Genomic DNA, 15,529 nt, shown 5'->3' with positions numbered 1-15,529 from the left:
AGTGCCTTCAAACTAGGCAGAGTGAACAGGTTCAAAACCCAACCCTAAAACCGTAATACCGGTAATCCAAAATGTCATCAATTAACATGAATATCTCAGTCAATAATCAATACTGTCACTGGTTTAAATATCAATGGCTAATACATTTACATTTACATAAATATCACAAACATTTAACTGATAGAGATCAGGAAAACACACCTCAACATCGTGCATAGTAATTTCTGAGCATGCTCAGTCCTCACAGCTACTGGCTAACTAGTTTCCACAACAATCCGCAGTGGTGAATATTAAATGTCAGGGATAAAATTGAACTTGAATTCTAAACAGACAGTATTTAACATTTCTCGAAAGCTTCTAGCAACAGGAATATGCTTGTAGACGTGAACAACTGACACAAACATTAACAAACAGGGGCGCAACTTTGGTTTTAGAAGTGGGGGGGACATAATATCGATCTTTTTTTTAATCCAGTCGGCTAAACACTCCAAACAGCCTACCCATGGTCCTAAAGCACACCGGGGGGGGGGGGGGGGGGGGGGGGGGGACACACGGACGGACATGCCCATCCCCAGTGAAAGTTGTGCCCCTGTTAACAAACATTTTGCAAAGTGTGTTTGGCTCCAAAACTGAGCAAAATGAACTGTAGGCTGCACCATTTTATACTTCAGCTATACATGATAAGACTTTTATCAGAGTTTGGCTTGGGTATAGTTCTGCCTCTACAGATTCTATCTAACTGTAGTTGTGATGAGTGGATGGATATGAATTCCTAAACTGGTGTGCTATGTTACTGTGTCTGGATGTACCTTCCCTGATGCATATCCACATCCCTACGCAATGCCCTGATGTAGATTAGACAAGTGAAGCCTATCTGTTCCGCTCTGTCTCATCACCTCTCACTGATAGATTCCCACTGTCCCCTCATAGACTCTCATAGAAGGGTCAGGGCCTGATTTATTAAGCATATCAGAGTAGAATACTGATCTAGGATCAGTTTAGCCATTTAGATCCGAATGAAAAATATTACATGGACAGGGGGGGCACCTGATCCCAGATGTGCTCTTCTAGTTTGATATGCTGATGAATACAGATGTTTAGTGTGTAGAGAAACAGATACGGTGCTGGACTACTGTAGTGTGCACACTGTGCTGTTCCCAGTGGAAATTGGAAGTCTATGGAGCGTTTCCTATCGTTGGGTTATTGTTTGTTTCTGTTTAAATATCCTCTGAGGGTGAATGGTGCTCATCTGAATGCTAACGGTTGTGTGAATTGTTTGTGTGCTGTGTTAACACTAGCTGTAGAGTTAGGGAAGTATGTGCTTTGCGCCGTGCGTTAAGTGTTCAGCGTTTGACCCACTGTAGTTGTTGAATGTGTTATCTGTGTTGTGCCTTCGAAGGCTCCAAACCAACTTCGGGTGAATGGTGCTCATCTGAAAGCTAGTGGATGTTTAGCGTAAAGTGTGTGTATGTTTTGTTTTAAGTTAGGGGTTGTAAGGTGTGAAGTGTGATGATTTGTGTGAGTTGTTTTGACATGTGGTTCAGCCTGTAGTCGTCGAGTGTGTTATCTAAGTTGTGTTTTGTCTCTACAGGCTGCAGGGGGACAGTCTGTCAGATGCCAGTAGACCAGAAGAGGACCAGCACCATGGACCCTCCCAGCACGCATCACCTCAACATGGACCTCTCCATGGATCTCCTCACCCTCATCCCCTGCTCCCAGAGCATGCTGCTGTCAACATGCCTGATGGAAATGGGCCTCATGGACTCCCCCATCACTTACAACCTGTGCCTGATATCTCCTGTAAGTTAATAGTACACAATGCATGCATCCCAAATCGCACCCTATTCCCCATACAGTGCACTATTAGGATGCCGCTAATAGGACCTACCCATTGTATCCTCTTGTCAGCTCTCGATATGTCAACTATGGCATTACTCTTACTCTTACTCTTTCTGTGTGTTTGTGGGTTGTCTGGAGTAGGTTGTTTTCCCGGGGTGGACACAGCGCCGGTACGAGACCAGGAATGCGAGAGTGTGTCTCAGGTGTCTTTCCCAGTAAGTGTTTTCCATCCTTCTGTCCCTCCCTCTCCCTCCTTCCCTCTCTTCTTCCCACCATCTGTCACCAAACAATCCAGCTCACCTTACCTCATCAATTATCACCCCACCATTTCCCCTTGCCCCCCCCCCCCCCCCCCCCCCCCAACCTGTTTTGTAAGACTGAGCGCTAGACCCGTCTCAATAACCCTGCTATTAGGCCGAGGCCAGGCTTTAACCATCCATCTTTACAGGCCACGCCAGTTTACACAATGGACAATATAACTGTGATACAGCGGAACAAGTGATACATCTCATTAGGCTTTCCCTTCATATCACTTTACAATAGTTTCCCTAAATGTCACTTTACGATAGTTTCAGGGCTTTTTCTGCCATTTGTCTGTTAAAGTGATGAGTTTCGGTTTTAATCCGTTTCTATGTATCTGTAACTACCGACCAGAGATAGGGCTATTTAGAATCATGATACACTTGCCCAACATAAAGGGCTAGTAAAGAGACGTTCACTATTGTTCTTTGTACTGGTTTGCGTGACAACTGTGGAGTCATGGAGGTTTATAAGGTGCTCAACAGATGTAGCTACAGGCAAAAGGGTAGACGAAACGACACATTCAATTCATTATTGTTCATTGGCTGGCTTTCGTGATAACTCCACCTGCTACAGGAGGTCATAGAGGGATTTGGAGTCTGCCCCAAAAAGCACTCTATGCCCTATATAACACCCCCCCCCCCATGGGCCCTAGTCAAAAGTACTACATTATAAAGGGAATAGGGTGCTATTTGGTATGCTGCCCTGGTGCTGCATTGATGTAGCCATCTGACAGCTAACTAACACATGACAGATTGAGAGTGGCGGTGCCACAGACACTCATATGCTGTTAATAAAGCAGTCTGTGTATGTAGACGCCGATACCTTGATGCTTAATTATCAACACCAAGTGTTGGAAAAGCCTTTAACAGCTTTTTTTTGTAGAAATAAAAGGTTTTGGAGCTGCACCTCGTTGTGTGTGTGTGTGTGTGTGTGTGTGTGTGTGTGTGTGTGTGTGTGTGTGTGTGTGTGTGTGTGTGTGTGTGTGTGTGTGTGTGTGTGTGTGTGTGTGTGTGTGGTGTGTGCGCACCAGATGGGCGGAGGCTCCAGACTAACTGGCAGCAGGACTGGTGTACACTATTCAATAAAAAGCTGTAACCGGGTCGACGTTGATGGGGTAAATGGCAAAATACCATTCTCTCAATGCTGCTAGAAAGGATATCTGATATCTTCATTGTTCAACTCAATTAATAATGATAATAATTCAGGGGATGGGGGTGCTTATATTTGTCCGAATACACACTTGTGGGTGTGTCTTGTTCAAGTGTGTCATGGAAATGTGTTTCTGGTATATTCCAACTCCCCCTGAGAAACCCACAGCGAGTGGGGTCACGATTGTCCAGCAACCCTGGAGCAATTGGGGTGAAGTGCCTTGCTTAAGAGCACAGCAACAGATTTATCACATTGTCAGCTCCAGGATTCAAACCAGTGTCCTTTCAGTTACTGGCCCAACGCTCTAACCTCGAGGCTACGAGCCACCCCCAATTGTGTCGGATTGCATTACAGGGAACCAACTGCATCCTTGGCGATCCAGCTCCCTACACTCTGCAGTCCATGGGTCACAGCACTGACACACAAGTAACTCATGATTTTGGCTGTCTTCACCACTGTACAGTACAGCACATGTACTCTCCATTACTCTCCTCACACGGTCTCCATAGGTTCGAGCGGTTGGCAGTGTTAAGAGCAAGCTTTTAATATTCTAATGTTTCCCATATGGAAACACCAAGTGTGAATGTCTCTCTCCCGCCACCTACTGCTGTTTTTAAAGCCTTGTATTCGACCCAAATGGCACCCTATTCCCTACATAGTGCACTACGTTTGACCAGAGCCCTATGGGCCCTGGTCGAAAGTAGTGCACTGCATAGGGAATAGGGTGCCATTTGGAACTTAACCCAAATGTGGTTGTTTTCCTCTTTAATGGCTTATTCTGGGCCCTTTTTGAAAGGCTAATGTAATTTGTCTTCCTAATAGTGTGTTTGTTTAACTGGGCCTGCAGGGCTCTGGGGCCCTGAGGAGCTAACATGCTATGGGAAACAACATGTAATACTTTAATGAGTTCTGTTGAGTCACTTCTTGGGACAAACAATGGTTACTGTCATACAATGGCCGAGCGCTCTGTCTGTCTATCTACTGTATCTATCTCCACTCACTGCCGTTCCTATGGTTCACTGGATGCGTTCCAAATGGGACCCTACTCCCTATGTAGGGCACTCCTTTTAACCATGGCCCATAGAGGTCTGGTGAAAAGTAGTGCACTAGTATGAAGGGAGTTGGGTGCCATTTGGGAGGCAATCATGGGACACAGACAAAGGATGTCCTGATTTTCTGTATGGACAAAGCTAAAATAAAAAACACAAGTGTATAGAAGTTTGTTTTCAGTCAATAGGGCATTTTATAGTGGCTTCCTGTTTGTCCCCAGGTAAAGGATATCTTGTATTGTTAACAGTCCAGAACTGAGCCATGAAACAAAGCAGACTTGGATAGCTGAACACACACACACACCACGCACACTTATGTACATTCAACTGAAATGTGTCTTCGACATTTAACCCAATCCCTCTGAATCAGAGAGGTGTGGGGGGGTTGCCTTATTCGACGTCCATGTCATCGGCGCCCGGTGAGCAGTTGTTGTTGGGGGTTAACTGCCTTGCTCAAGGGCAGAACGGCAGAAAGCTGAACACTGTTAATGGTTAACGTTAATGCTGCTGCAACAGCAGTAGGTCTACCATCTAGCTGTGCCAGCTTCTCTAGGTGATAATTGACTCATAAAGGTTATGTTCCTAAAGCAACAGCCGGAGTAATTTCCCAAGAATTTTTGCTCAATTTCCTTCATAAGTGTCAAGCACTATGTTTAATCAAACCTAGCCCTTGTAGCCCTTCGACTGGGTGTTACCGTCGTCAAGATTTTTGTAAATGTTTACATTTTTACAAGTAACAAGAATAAGATAATTAGCATGATGCAATGCTATGTGTATGTTTCTATGTTTCAGGGCAGGAATGTGATGGTTTATGTTTACAGGGCCATTTGGATGTAGTTCAGCTGATATATTGCAGGGCCTCTATTCCTAAGTGTGTGTGTGTGTGTGTGCACGCGTGTGTGTGTGTGTGTGTGTGTGTGCGTGTGTCTTTAGTACTTGGCACCAGCCACCTCTCCACTTTATCAATGGAGCCAGCATGCTCCCACACCTCTATGGTAATATATTATACACCTGACTATCAGCAGACCCAATCTCATGTTTTATACTCCAGGGAAGTGTCATAAATGGCACCCTAATCCATATATAGTGCATAACTTTTGACCAGAGCCCATTGGGCCCTGGTCAAAAAGTAGTGCACTGCAAAGGGAATAGGTTTCCATTGGGGACGTAGCCTAGGTAACCCAATAGCTGTTTTATTCCCCTACAAAAGTCTCTAGTATTTCCAGACTTTCCATATTAGTGGTTTCCTTTCATGTGGTCTTGGTGCTCCACGTTCATAATGATTGTCTCAATGCAAAAAGTGAGTTTAGAAAACAGCTATCCTGAAGAACTGTAGGAGCTCCTGCATTGCCTTACTTGTATCCAGTCTCCCTGGTTCCTCTAGGCTGGGACTGTTTCATTCCGGTCCTGGAGGGCCAAAACACTTCTAGCGTTCATGCTCTGCTTATGCACAGAGACTGATTCAGACCGGAGACACCAGGTGAGTGCAATTACCTGTAACGGTCGTCGTAGGTAGTGGACCAAAATGAAGCGGGTTGAGTGCTCATCATAACTTTATTGAACACATAACAAAGCAAGAAAATGATCGAACGAACAGGATTACAGGCTAAACACAGCTATGCAATCACAACTTCCCACAAAACCCAAACAAAACACACCCCTCTATATAGGACCTTCAATCAGAGGCAACGAGGAAGAGCTGCCTCCAATTGAAGACCAAAAGGCCAAATCAATAAACTAAACATGGAACTAAAAACACTAGACTAGAACATAGAAATATACTAACATAGAACATAGCCCAAAAACCCCAGAAAACACTAACCAAACACCCCTCTACATAAACACACACCCCGAACCACATAAAACAAATATCCCCCTGCCACGTCCTGACCAAACTACAATAACAAATAACCCCTTACTGGTCAGAACGTGACAGTACCCCCCCCCCCCCCCCCCCCAGGGTGCAGAACCCGGATGCACCTCACACAAAAATAAATAAACACAAAATAAACCCCCCAAAGGGAAGGGAAGGTGGCTGCCGTCACCGACGGTTCCCGTACTACACCCCCCCTCCCCAATCCTCCTACTGTGGAGGTGGCTCAGGCTCTGGCCTTAGTCCCCCACCTAACCTGTCCACCCCCGCTGAATGCCTCTGGCTGAATCGCATCGCTGTAGACCTCGGGCTGAAGCACTTCGCTGTAGACCTCGGGCAGACGGACAATTCTGGGAGCTCCGGACTGTAGGGCTACTCTGGCTGCGCCGATTCCGGACTGTAGGGCGACTCTGGGAGCTCCGGACTGTAGGCCGTCTCTGGGAGCTCCGGACTGTAGGCCGTCTCTGGGAGCTCCGGACTGTAGGCCGTCTCTGGGAGCTCCGGACTGTAGGCCGTCTCTGGGAGCTCCGGACTGTAGGCCGTCTCTGGGAGCTCCGGACTGTAGGCCGTCTCACTCGGTTCCGGACTGTAGGCCGTCTCACTCGGTTCCGGACTGTAGGCCGTCTCACTCGGTTCCGGACTGTAGGCAGTCTCACTCGGTTCCGGACTGTAGGCCGTCTCACTCGGTTCCGGACTGTAGGCCGTCTCACTCGGTTCCGGACTGTAGGCCGTCTCACTCGGTTCCGGACTGTGAGCCGTCTCTAGACGGGGCACTGTCGTCGGACACTCTGGACGGGGAACTGTTTCCGGACACTCTGGACGGGGTACTGTTGCCGGAAGCTCTGGACGGGGCGTCGCGGAGCTCGGCGGGGTCTGCCGGAAGCTCTGGACGGGGTACTGTCCGGAGCTCGGACGGGGACGCTCGGCTCGGACGGGGTACTGTCACGGCTCGGACGGGGACGCTCGGGCTCGGACGGGGTACTGTCGTCGGAAGCTCTGGACGGGGTACTGTCATCGGAAGCTCTGGACGGGGTACTGTCGTCGGAAGCTCTGGACGGGGACTGCGCACTGAAAGCCTGATGCGTGGGGCTGGTAGTGGAGGTACCAGACTGGAGGCACGCACCCCAAGGCTAGTGCGGGTAGCAGGAACAGGACGAGTTGGACTGGGCTGACGCACTGGAGGCCTGGGGCTGGTACTGGAGATGCCAGACTGGATACACGCACCCCAAGGCTAGTGCGGGGAGCAGGAACAGGACGAGTTGGACTGGGCTGACGCACTGGAGCCCTGGGGCGTGGTACTGGAGATGCCAGACTGGATACACGCACCCCAAGGCTAGTGCGGGGAGCAGGAACAGGACGAGTTGGACTGGGCTGACGCACTGGAGGCCTGGGGCTGGTACTGGAGATGCCAGACTGGATACACGCACCCCAAGGCTAGTGCGGGGAGCAGGAACAGGACGAGTTGGACTGGGCTGACGCACTGGAGGCCTGGTGCGTGGTGCTGGCTTTGGATGTGCCAGACTGGAAACACGCACCTCAGGGCTAGTGCGAGGAGCTGGAACAGGATACACTGGACCGTGAAGGCGCACTGGCGGTCTTGAGCGCAGTACTGGCACCACCCTTACTGGCTGGATGCCCGCTTCCCACTGGCAAATGCAGGGCGCTGGCACCGCGCACACCGGCCTGTGAATGCTCGGCCTCGACGCCGTGCGCATCACCCCATAGCACGGGGCCTGACCAGTAACAAGCTGCCTCCGATAAGCACGGGGAGTTGGCTTGGGGCTTAACCCTGGCCCAGCCAAACTACCCGTGTGCCCCCCCCAAAAAAATTATTGGGGCTGCCTCTCATGTATCCTACGTTGGGCCCGCTCTTCGCTCCACTTTCGCCGTTCCTCCCTCGCTGTCTCCACCTGTTTCCATGTCAGGGTCTTGTCCCCTGCCATTACCTCCTCCCATGTCCAAAATGTCCTCCACTCCCTTATCTCCCTGGCCCAGGATCCTTCCTCTTCCTGGGCCCGCTGCTTGGTCCGTTGGTGGTGGGAAGTTCTGTAACGGTCGTCGTAGGTAGTGGACCAAAATGCAGCGGGTTGAGTGCTCATCTTAACTTTATTGAACACGTAACAAAAGAAAACAAGAAAAGATAACGATCGAACGAACATGATTACAGGCTAAACACAGCTATGCAATCACAACTTCCCACAAAACCCAAACAAAACACACCCCTCTATATAGGACCTTCAATCAGAGGCAACGAGAAACAGCTGCCTCCAATTGAAGGCCAAATCAATAAACTAAACATAGAACTAAAAAGACTAGACTAGAACTTAGAAATATACTAACATAGAACATAGCCCAAAAACCCCGGAAAACACTAACTAAACACCCCTCTATATAAACACACACCCCGAACCACAAAAAACAAATACCCCCCTGCCACGTCCTGACCAAACTACAATAACAAATAACCCCTTACTGGTCAGAACGTGACATTACCTAGCAGATAGAAACAGAAACCAGAAGTTTTTGCCTCCCTCAGGCACCGAAATTGAACCGCCCAAGACCGATACCTTAAGCTAATCTGGTCTGTGACCACCACTGCCTTTCCCCCCATTGTACCCCCAAGACTAGGGCTCTATCTCAATTCGCCTTTCCGTGATTTCTTGCATCCAATTTCCTCAATGCCTTCTCAACTGTAATGGAGGAGGTCCTTCCCCTCAGACCTCCTTATCCAATGTGTTTTGAGAAGAAGGCGAGTAACTGAAGAAAGGTGAATTGTGAAAGTAAGTAAGTACAGTAAGGCCTACAGCCGACACTTCTGTGTCCTCTCCTTAGTTGCTGTTAGCATGATACCTGGCTCACCTGCCATTGGCCAAACAAACAAACGTGCTTGTCTAGGCCCAGTCATGTCTAGGCCCAGTCATGTCTAGGCCCAATCATGTCTAGGCCCAATCATGGCCTGCTGCATCCACCTCATCCTCTCTCCCTTTCCATCCCTCTCTATTTCTCTCTTTCGCTCTCTCTCTTTCTTACCAACACACACCAGTCCCACCAGACCCGACACACACACTCGCATGCTCGCACACTCATACACTCATACACACACACACACACACACACACACACACACACACACACACACACACACACACACACACACACACACACACACACACACACACACACACACACACACACACACACACACACACACACACACACACACACACACACGCCCTTACATGCAAAGCCACCATCAGCCAGGAGTCATAACTAATGCCTTATTTAAATTTAGCCCAAACCCCCGGCTGCTTAGGGTTTTCATTTGTTAGAACAAACAATAGCAAATTACTCACCTCCAATGGACCCGAGTAACAAAGAGCCTGGAGAGCTGGGAACGAGGAGAGATCGTACTGCTGTGGTTTCTACTAAATATAGTCTACTAATTCAACTTTAAGAGAAACAGTCTGTTTGTCGGCAATTGATTGCTTGTGACTACATGCAGAGCAGAGCTAGAACCCAAGCCGCTCGCTTGCTCTCCCGCACCGCACTCCGTATTAGAAAAGAAAGGCTGACTCTTTGAACTTTAGTGAGCGTGAGTTTTTTCCTTCCTTCGAGTTTTCAGTTTTCACTCTTCATGGGCCAACATTCAATCAAACTTGCCATGCAGTAATCCCACACAGCAAGGTTAATCCCACACAGCAAGGAGATTTATCAGAAGTAACACTGTTGAAGCTAATATTTATCACTATGGCACATTGAGTGTTTTCTGCGTAGGTTAAGAGCATGCAGCCATATAAATGCTATTGTAATGTAGTTGGTTGCAAAACACATACTGTCAATATTAATAACCTTAATTCTGAAGTATATGTATTTAATAAAACTTTAACTAACATCCACCAGAGTATACCAAACATTAGGAACACCTTCCTAATATTGCATTGCACCCCCATTTTGCCCTCAGAACAGCCTAAATTAGTCGGGGCATGGACTCTACAATGTGTCGAAAACGTTCCACAGGGATGCTGGCCCATGTTGACTCCAATGCTTCCCACAGTTGTGTCAAGTTTGCTGGATGTCCTTTGGGTGGTGGACCAATTTTGATACACACAGGAAACTGTTCAGCGTGAAAAACCCAGCAGCGTTGTAGTTCTTGACACAAAACAGTGTGCCTGGCACCTACTACCATACCCCGTTTAAAGTCACTGAAATCGTTTGTTTTACATATTCACCCTCTGAATGGCACACATACACAATCCATGTCTCAGTTGTCTCAAGGCTTAAAAATCTTTATTTTACCTGTCTCCTCCCCTTCATCTACACTGGGAAAGAGCAGGTGTTCTTATTGTTTTGTATACTCAGTGTACATCAATACAAAACAGATCATATGAATACAAAACAGATACCCAGAATTAATTTGCAATAAAAAATGATTTTCTTCCATTGCATCCATGGACACCCAGTCCATCATCCTTCAGCTAACCTAACACAACCCTAAGCCAAAACCCACACAAACAAACACACACACACACACACACACACACACACACACACACACACACACACACACACACACACACACACACACACACACACACACACACACACACACACACACACACACACACACACACACCATCATCCTTCAGCTAACCTAACACAACCCTAAGCCGACAGACACACACACACACTCCATCATCCTCCTGCTAACCCAACCCTAACCCCACAGCTACAGGAGGATATTAATAATATGTGGTCTAACGCTTCAGATAATACATTCCTGTTGTCTTGGCAATGGCTATGGACTCACCTAGGCTGCATCCCAAATGACACCCAAGTTATTCCCTATATAGTGCACTACGCTTCACCTGAGCCCAATGGTAATATGTAGGGGATAGGGTGCCAATTGTGACGCGGACTAATGTAGAATGTGGTCGGTTCAGCTCCCAGGCACACAGACCCAATGACACGACTGATTCAGAGCAGCCAACAGCAAACAGGATATTGACAATAACACAATTACACTCCTGATTCAAGCCTCTCCTCTCTCCTTTCTTCTCCTTTCCTCTCCTTTCCTCTCCTCCCCTCTCCTCTTCTCCCCTCTCTCTTCCCTTCCCTCTCCTTTCCTGAGAGGCTACAAAGGCAGGTCTACTATGACATACTGTCTACACGCTGGGATACACAAGGCCAGCCAAACCATGGTCTTCTGGAGTGCTGGATTGTTACAGTTCAACAATAGCTCATCATTAACTGGCCAAGAATGCGTCCCAAATGGCACCCTATTCCCTATATAGTGTACTATTTTTGACCAGGGTCCATAGGGCAAAAGTAGTGCACTGTACAGAGGATAGGGTGCCATTCGGGACCCTTCCAAGGGCAGGCAAACAATGGAGGTGTTCTAGGGTGCTGCTGCGTGCCTGCAACAATAGTCCATCATTAACTGACGGGAAAGGGATGAGGACAAAGCAATGGGGGAGTATGAAAGAGACACGGAGGGAGGAGAGTTCAACACCTTAAATGAACTGTCCAATGTTTCCAGATTTCTATGAAATGTGACCTATAATTACTTACAATATGAGTGAAATAGTTTTCCTTTCAAAAATGGTAGGGGAAAGTGGAGCAAGTTGAGCAAAAGGGGTAAGTTGAGCCACCCTTGTTTCTAGGAAACCATACACAAAATGTATCATTTGGCCAAATATTTAGGAAGAGGTCATCATTTCATGGAGTCTGTGAAGGAAGAAACCACATGGAAAAGTAGTAAGACAGTTAGGTCCAAAAAACTGATTTTCACCATGTCAAATTAATCTATTGTGTTCAAGGTTTAATGATGCTTGTATCTAAACCAAAGTAGATCATTTTAAGTTGGGGTCTCTATAAGCTTCAATATGAGGTCCTAAACCTGGCATGAAAGTGCATGGTTGTAGCTGTGTGGGCTAATATAGTCAAAATGTTTGCCTTGGAGTAAGTTGAGCCAATGGCAAGTCGAGCAAATTGAAGTGTTTTCTTCCCAGGCGTAATGCAAGGCATTATTGCTGTGATATGAGGTAACAACAGGGCCTGGCCTATGATAAGGGTTTGTTAGGTGTTAAGCCTGTGTTAAAATGAGTAAACGACCAAACAGTGATAGTGAATGTGTTGAATTGTGAGTGATAAATAAAGATAGACATGGTTTTAAAAAGGAAGTGGTAATATTTAATTCAGTACAGAAATGTGTAGGCGGCTTAACTTAACCTATCCCGCGGCTCAAATTCCCACTGGGCACAGATGTAATTTCAACGTCTAGGTTTGATTTACATTTGGTTGAGATGTCAACTAATTTGAATTTAACGTGAAACCAACAAAAAATGACACCATGTCATTGGATTTAGGTTAAAAGTTGGGTGAAAAAAATACGGAATTCCCTTACGTTTATAACTACAGAGCCTTCAGAAAGTATTCACACCCCTTTAATTTTTTCTGCATTTTGTGTGTTACAAAGTGGGATTAAAATGGATTTAATTGTATTTTTTTTGGCAATGATCTACACAAAATACTCTGTAGTGTTAAAGTGGAAGACAAATTCTAACGTTTGTAAAAACTGTATGAAGAATAAAACAAACATGTCTTGGTTACATAAGTATTCAACCTCCTGAGTCAATACATGTTACAATCACCTTTGGCAGCGATTACAGCTGTGGGTCTTTCTGGGTAAGTCTCTAAGAGCTTTCCACACCTGGATTGTGAAACATTTCCCCGTATTCTTTCCAAATTCTTAACACTCTGTCAAATTGGTTGTTGATCATTGCTAGACAACCATTTGCAGGTCTTGCCATAGATTTTCAAGCAGATTTAAGTCAAAACTGTAACTTGGCCACTCAGGAACACTCACTTTCTTCTTGTTAAGCAACTCCATGTAGATTTGGCCTTGTGTTTTATGTTATTGTCCTGCTGAATAGATGAATTAATCTCCCAGGGTCTGGTGGAAAGCATACTGAACCAGGTTTTCCTCTAGGATTTTTCCTATGCTTAGCTCCATTGCATTTATTTTTTATCCTGAAAAACTCCCCGGTCCTTAACGATTATAGACATACCCATAACATAATACAGCCACCCCTATGATTGAAAATATGGAGAGCAGTACTCAGTAATTTGTTGTGTTTGATTTGCCCCAATGCATTGCTTTGCCATATTTTTGCAGTATTACTTTAGTGTCCTGTTGCAAACAGGATGCATGTTTTGGAATATTTTAATTCTGTACAGGCTTCATTCTTTTAACTCTGTCAATTAGGGTAGCATTGTGGAGTAACTACAGTGCTGTTGATCCATCCTCATTTTTCTTCTATCACAGCCATTAAACTCTGTAACTGTTTTAAAGTCCCCAATGGCCTCCTGGTGACATCCCTGAGCGGCTTCCTTCCTCTCTGGCAACTGAGTTAGGAAGGATGCCTGTATCTTTGTAGTGACTGGGTGTATTGATGCACCATCCAAAGTGTAATTAATAACTTCACTATGCTCAAAGGGATATTCCATGTCTGCTTTTTAGTTTATTTTTATCCTTCTAGCAATAGGTGCCCTTTGCGAGGGATTGGAAAAGCTCCCTGGTCTTTGTTGTTGAATCTGAGTTTGAAATTCACTGCTCGACTGGAGAACCTTCCAGATCATTGTATGTGTGGGGTACAGAGATGAGGTAGTCATTCAAATATTATGTTAAAACACTTTTTATGCACACAGAGTGAGTCCATGCAACTTATTATGTGACTTGTTAAGCACATTTTTACTCCTGAACTTATTTAGGCTTGCCATAACAAAATGGTTGAATACTCAAGACACTTCAGCTTTTAATTTTGTATTAATTTGTAACAATTTCGAAAACCTTATCCCACTCTGACATTATTGGGTAGGCCAGTGACAAAAAATCTCAAATTAATCCATTTTAAATTCAGGCTGTAACACAACAAAATGTGGAAAAATTCAAGGGTTATGAATACTTTCTGAAGGCACTGTATATTTCTCACTGTAATCTACATTATTAGCCTGGTCCCAGGTCTGTGTGGGTTGCAGCTAACTCCTATATGGTTCCTTGTCATGCCAAACATGCTGAAAACAATAGTTTGGCTAAACGTACTGTATGTTACTGTTGATTGTTATGTAGTGAAGTGAGTTGGACTTAAAGTCAGTGGCACCCACAGCCCAAGGGGAATTCCTCTTTGTCTAATGGTTAATATGTTTGTTTTCCACGCTGGGAGAACGAGTTTCGGATCCCACTACTTACAATTATTTGACAGCTTACAGAGACAGTAATACGCTCTTCAAAAACTGTATTGTTGATGAAACTTTTGTTACCCCAAAAAAGCCTTCTAACAAATATCCTATCGTACCAGGTAAACAACGTTATTATAATTACCCTTTTAAAAGATACAATTTTTAAACCAAACAATGAGGAAACAAACCAGATGTGTAGTCGAGCTGTCTCTCACATGCAGGGTTAGGCCCATAAATCAACCAGTTGTTTTCAGCGAGCTGTCAGAAAACTCAAGGGACACATGCAAACAAAGGAAGAAATAAGACTAAATCATATTGGATTACTTTCTCTTCCTCTTTCCCTCTCCCCCCTTTTGCCCCCCCCCCCTCCATTTCTCTCTCGCACTCTCATTCATCTCTCCCTCCCTCCCGTCCTTTCTCCCACTCCATCTCTTCCTCCCTCTCTCATTCATCTCTTCCTCCCTCCCGTCCTTTCCCCCACTCCATCTCTTCCTCCGACCTGTCCTTTCCCCCACTCCATCCCTCCCTATCACGTTCATCTCTCCCTCCATCCTTCTGAAAACAACAGGCATGTCAGGAGCCTTCTATTAACTGGTTTGAAGAGGTCAGCCTGTGGTCTTATAGGGGATGAGGTAGCGGTGGTGGTCCGGCTAGTGGTGTGTGTGTTCCTAGCTGCTTCCTGCTCAACTGGGGTTGCCCACCAGCAGTCCTTCACTAGACCAGGCTGCAATGCGCTGCGATGGGCATCATGTGGCCCAGGAGCCATGTGGGCAGACCAGAGGTCCAATCATTGCACATTTTTTTTACCAGGGCCCATGGGGTATCAAGTATCAAAGGTGATGAACGTGGCTTAGAAGCAATATTTCCCAAAATAGACAACCTTTCATACCAGTTATGAATAGAACTTTATTATCCATGGTAGACCAGAGTAAGAAACCCAGACAGGAGTCTTTTTCTGGCCTTTTCCTGCCCTCAAAAGGGCAGAGTTTAAACGACAGCATACTGTCTGTCTGTCTCTCTAGCTCTTCTTCTTCACCACCACCAAGGCCCGATGGTGATTGAGGTTGATGACTGCATG

At 46.0% G+C, this 15,529-nt stretch overlaps 1 protein-coding gene across 1 annotated transcript in view; it reads left to right on the top strand.

Moving 5' to 3' along the window:
- cssa29h8orf34 (chromosome ssa29 C8orf34 homolog) overlaps positions 1-15,529 on the top strand; it is a 173,471-nt gene that overhangs the window by 129,321 nt on the left and 28,621 nt on the right. Inside the window, exons 9-10 of the mRNA XM_014181035.2 lie at positions 1,592-1,800; positions 1,981-2,054. Coding sequence (XP_014036510.1) covers positions 1,592-1,800; positions 1,981-2,054 — 283 coding nt within the window. The remainder of the gene's footprint in view (positions 1-1,591; positions 1,801-1,980; positions 2,055-15,529) is intronic.

Source organism: Salmo salar, chromosome 29 (assembly GCF_965601325.2).
Source record: "Salmo salar chromosome 29, fSalSal1, whole genome shotgun sequence".
NCBI lineage: Eukaryota > Metazoa > Chordata > Actinopteri > Salmoniformes > Salmonidae > Salmo > Salmo salar.
Note: the sequence above shows the minus strand (reverse complement) of the source record. Positions and strands in the feature narration are given on the sequence as shown.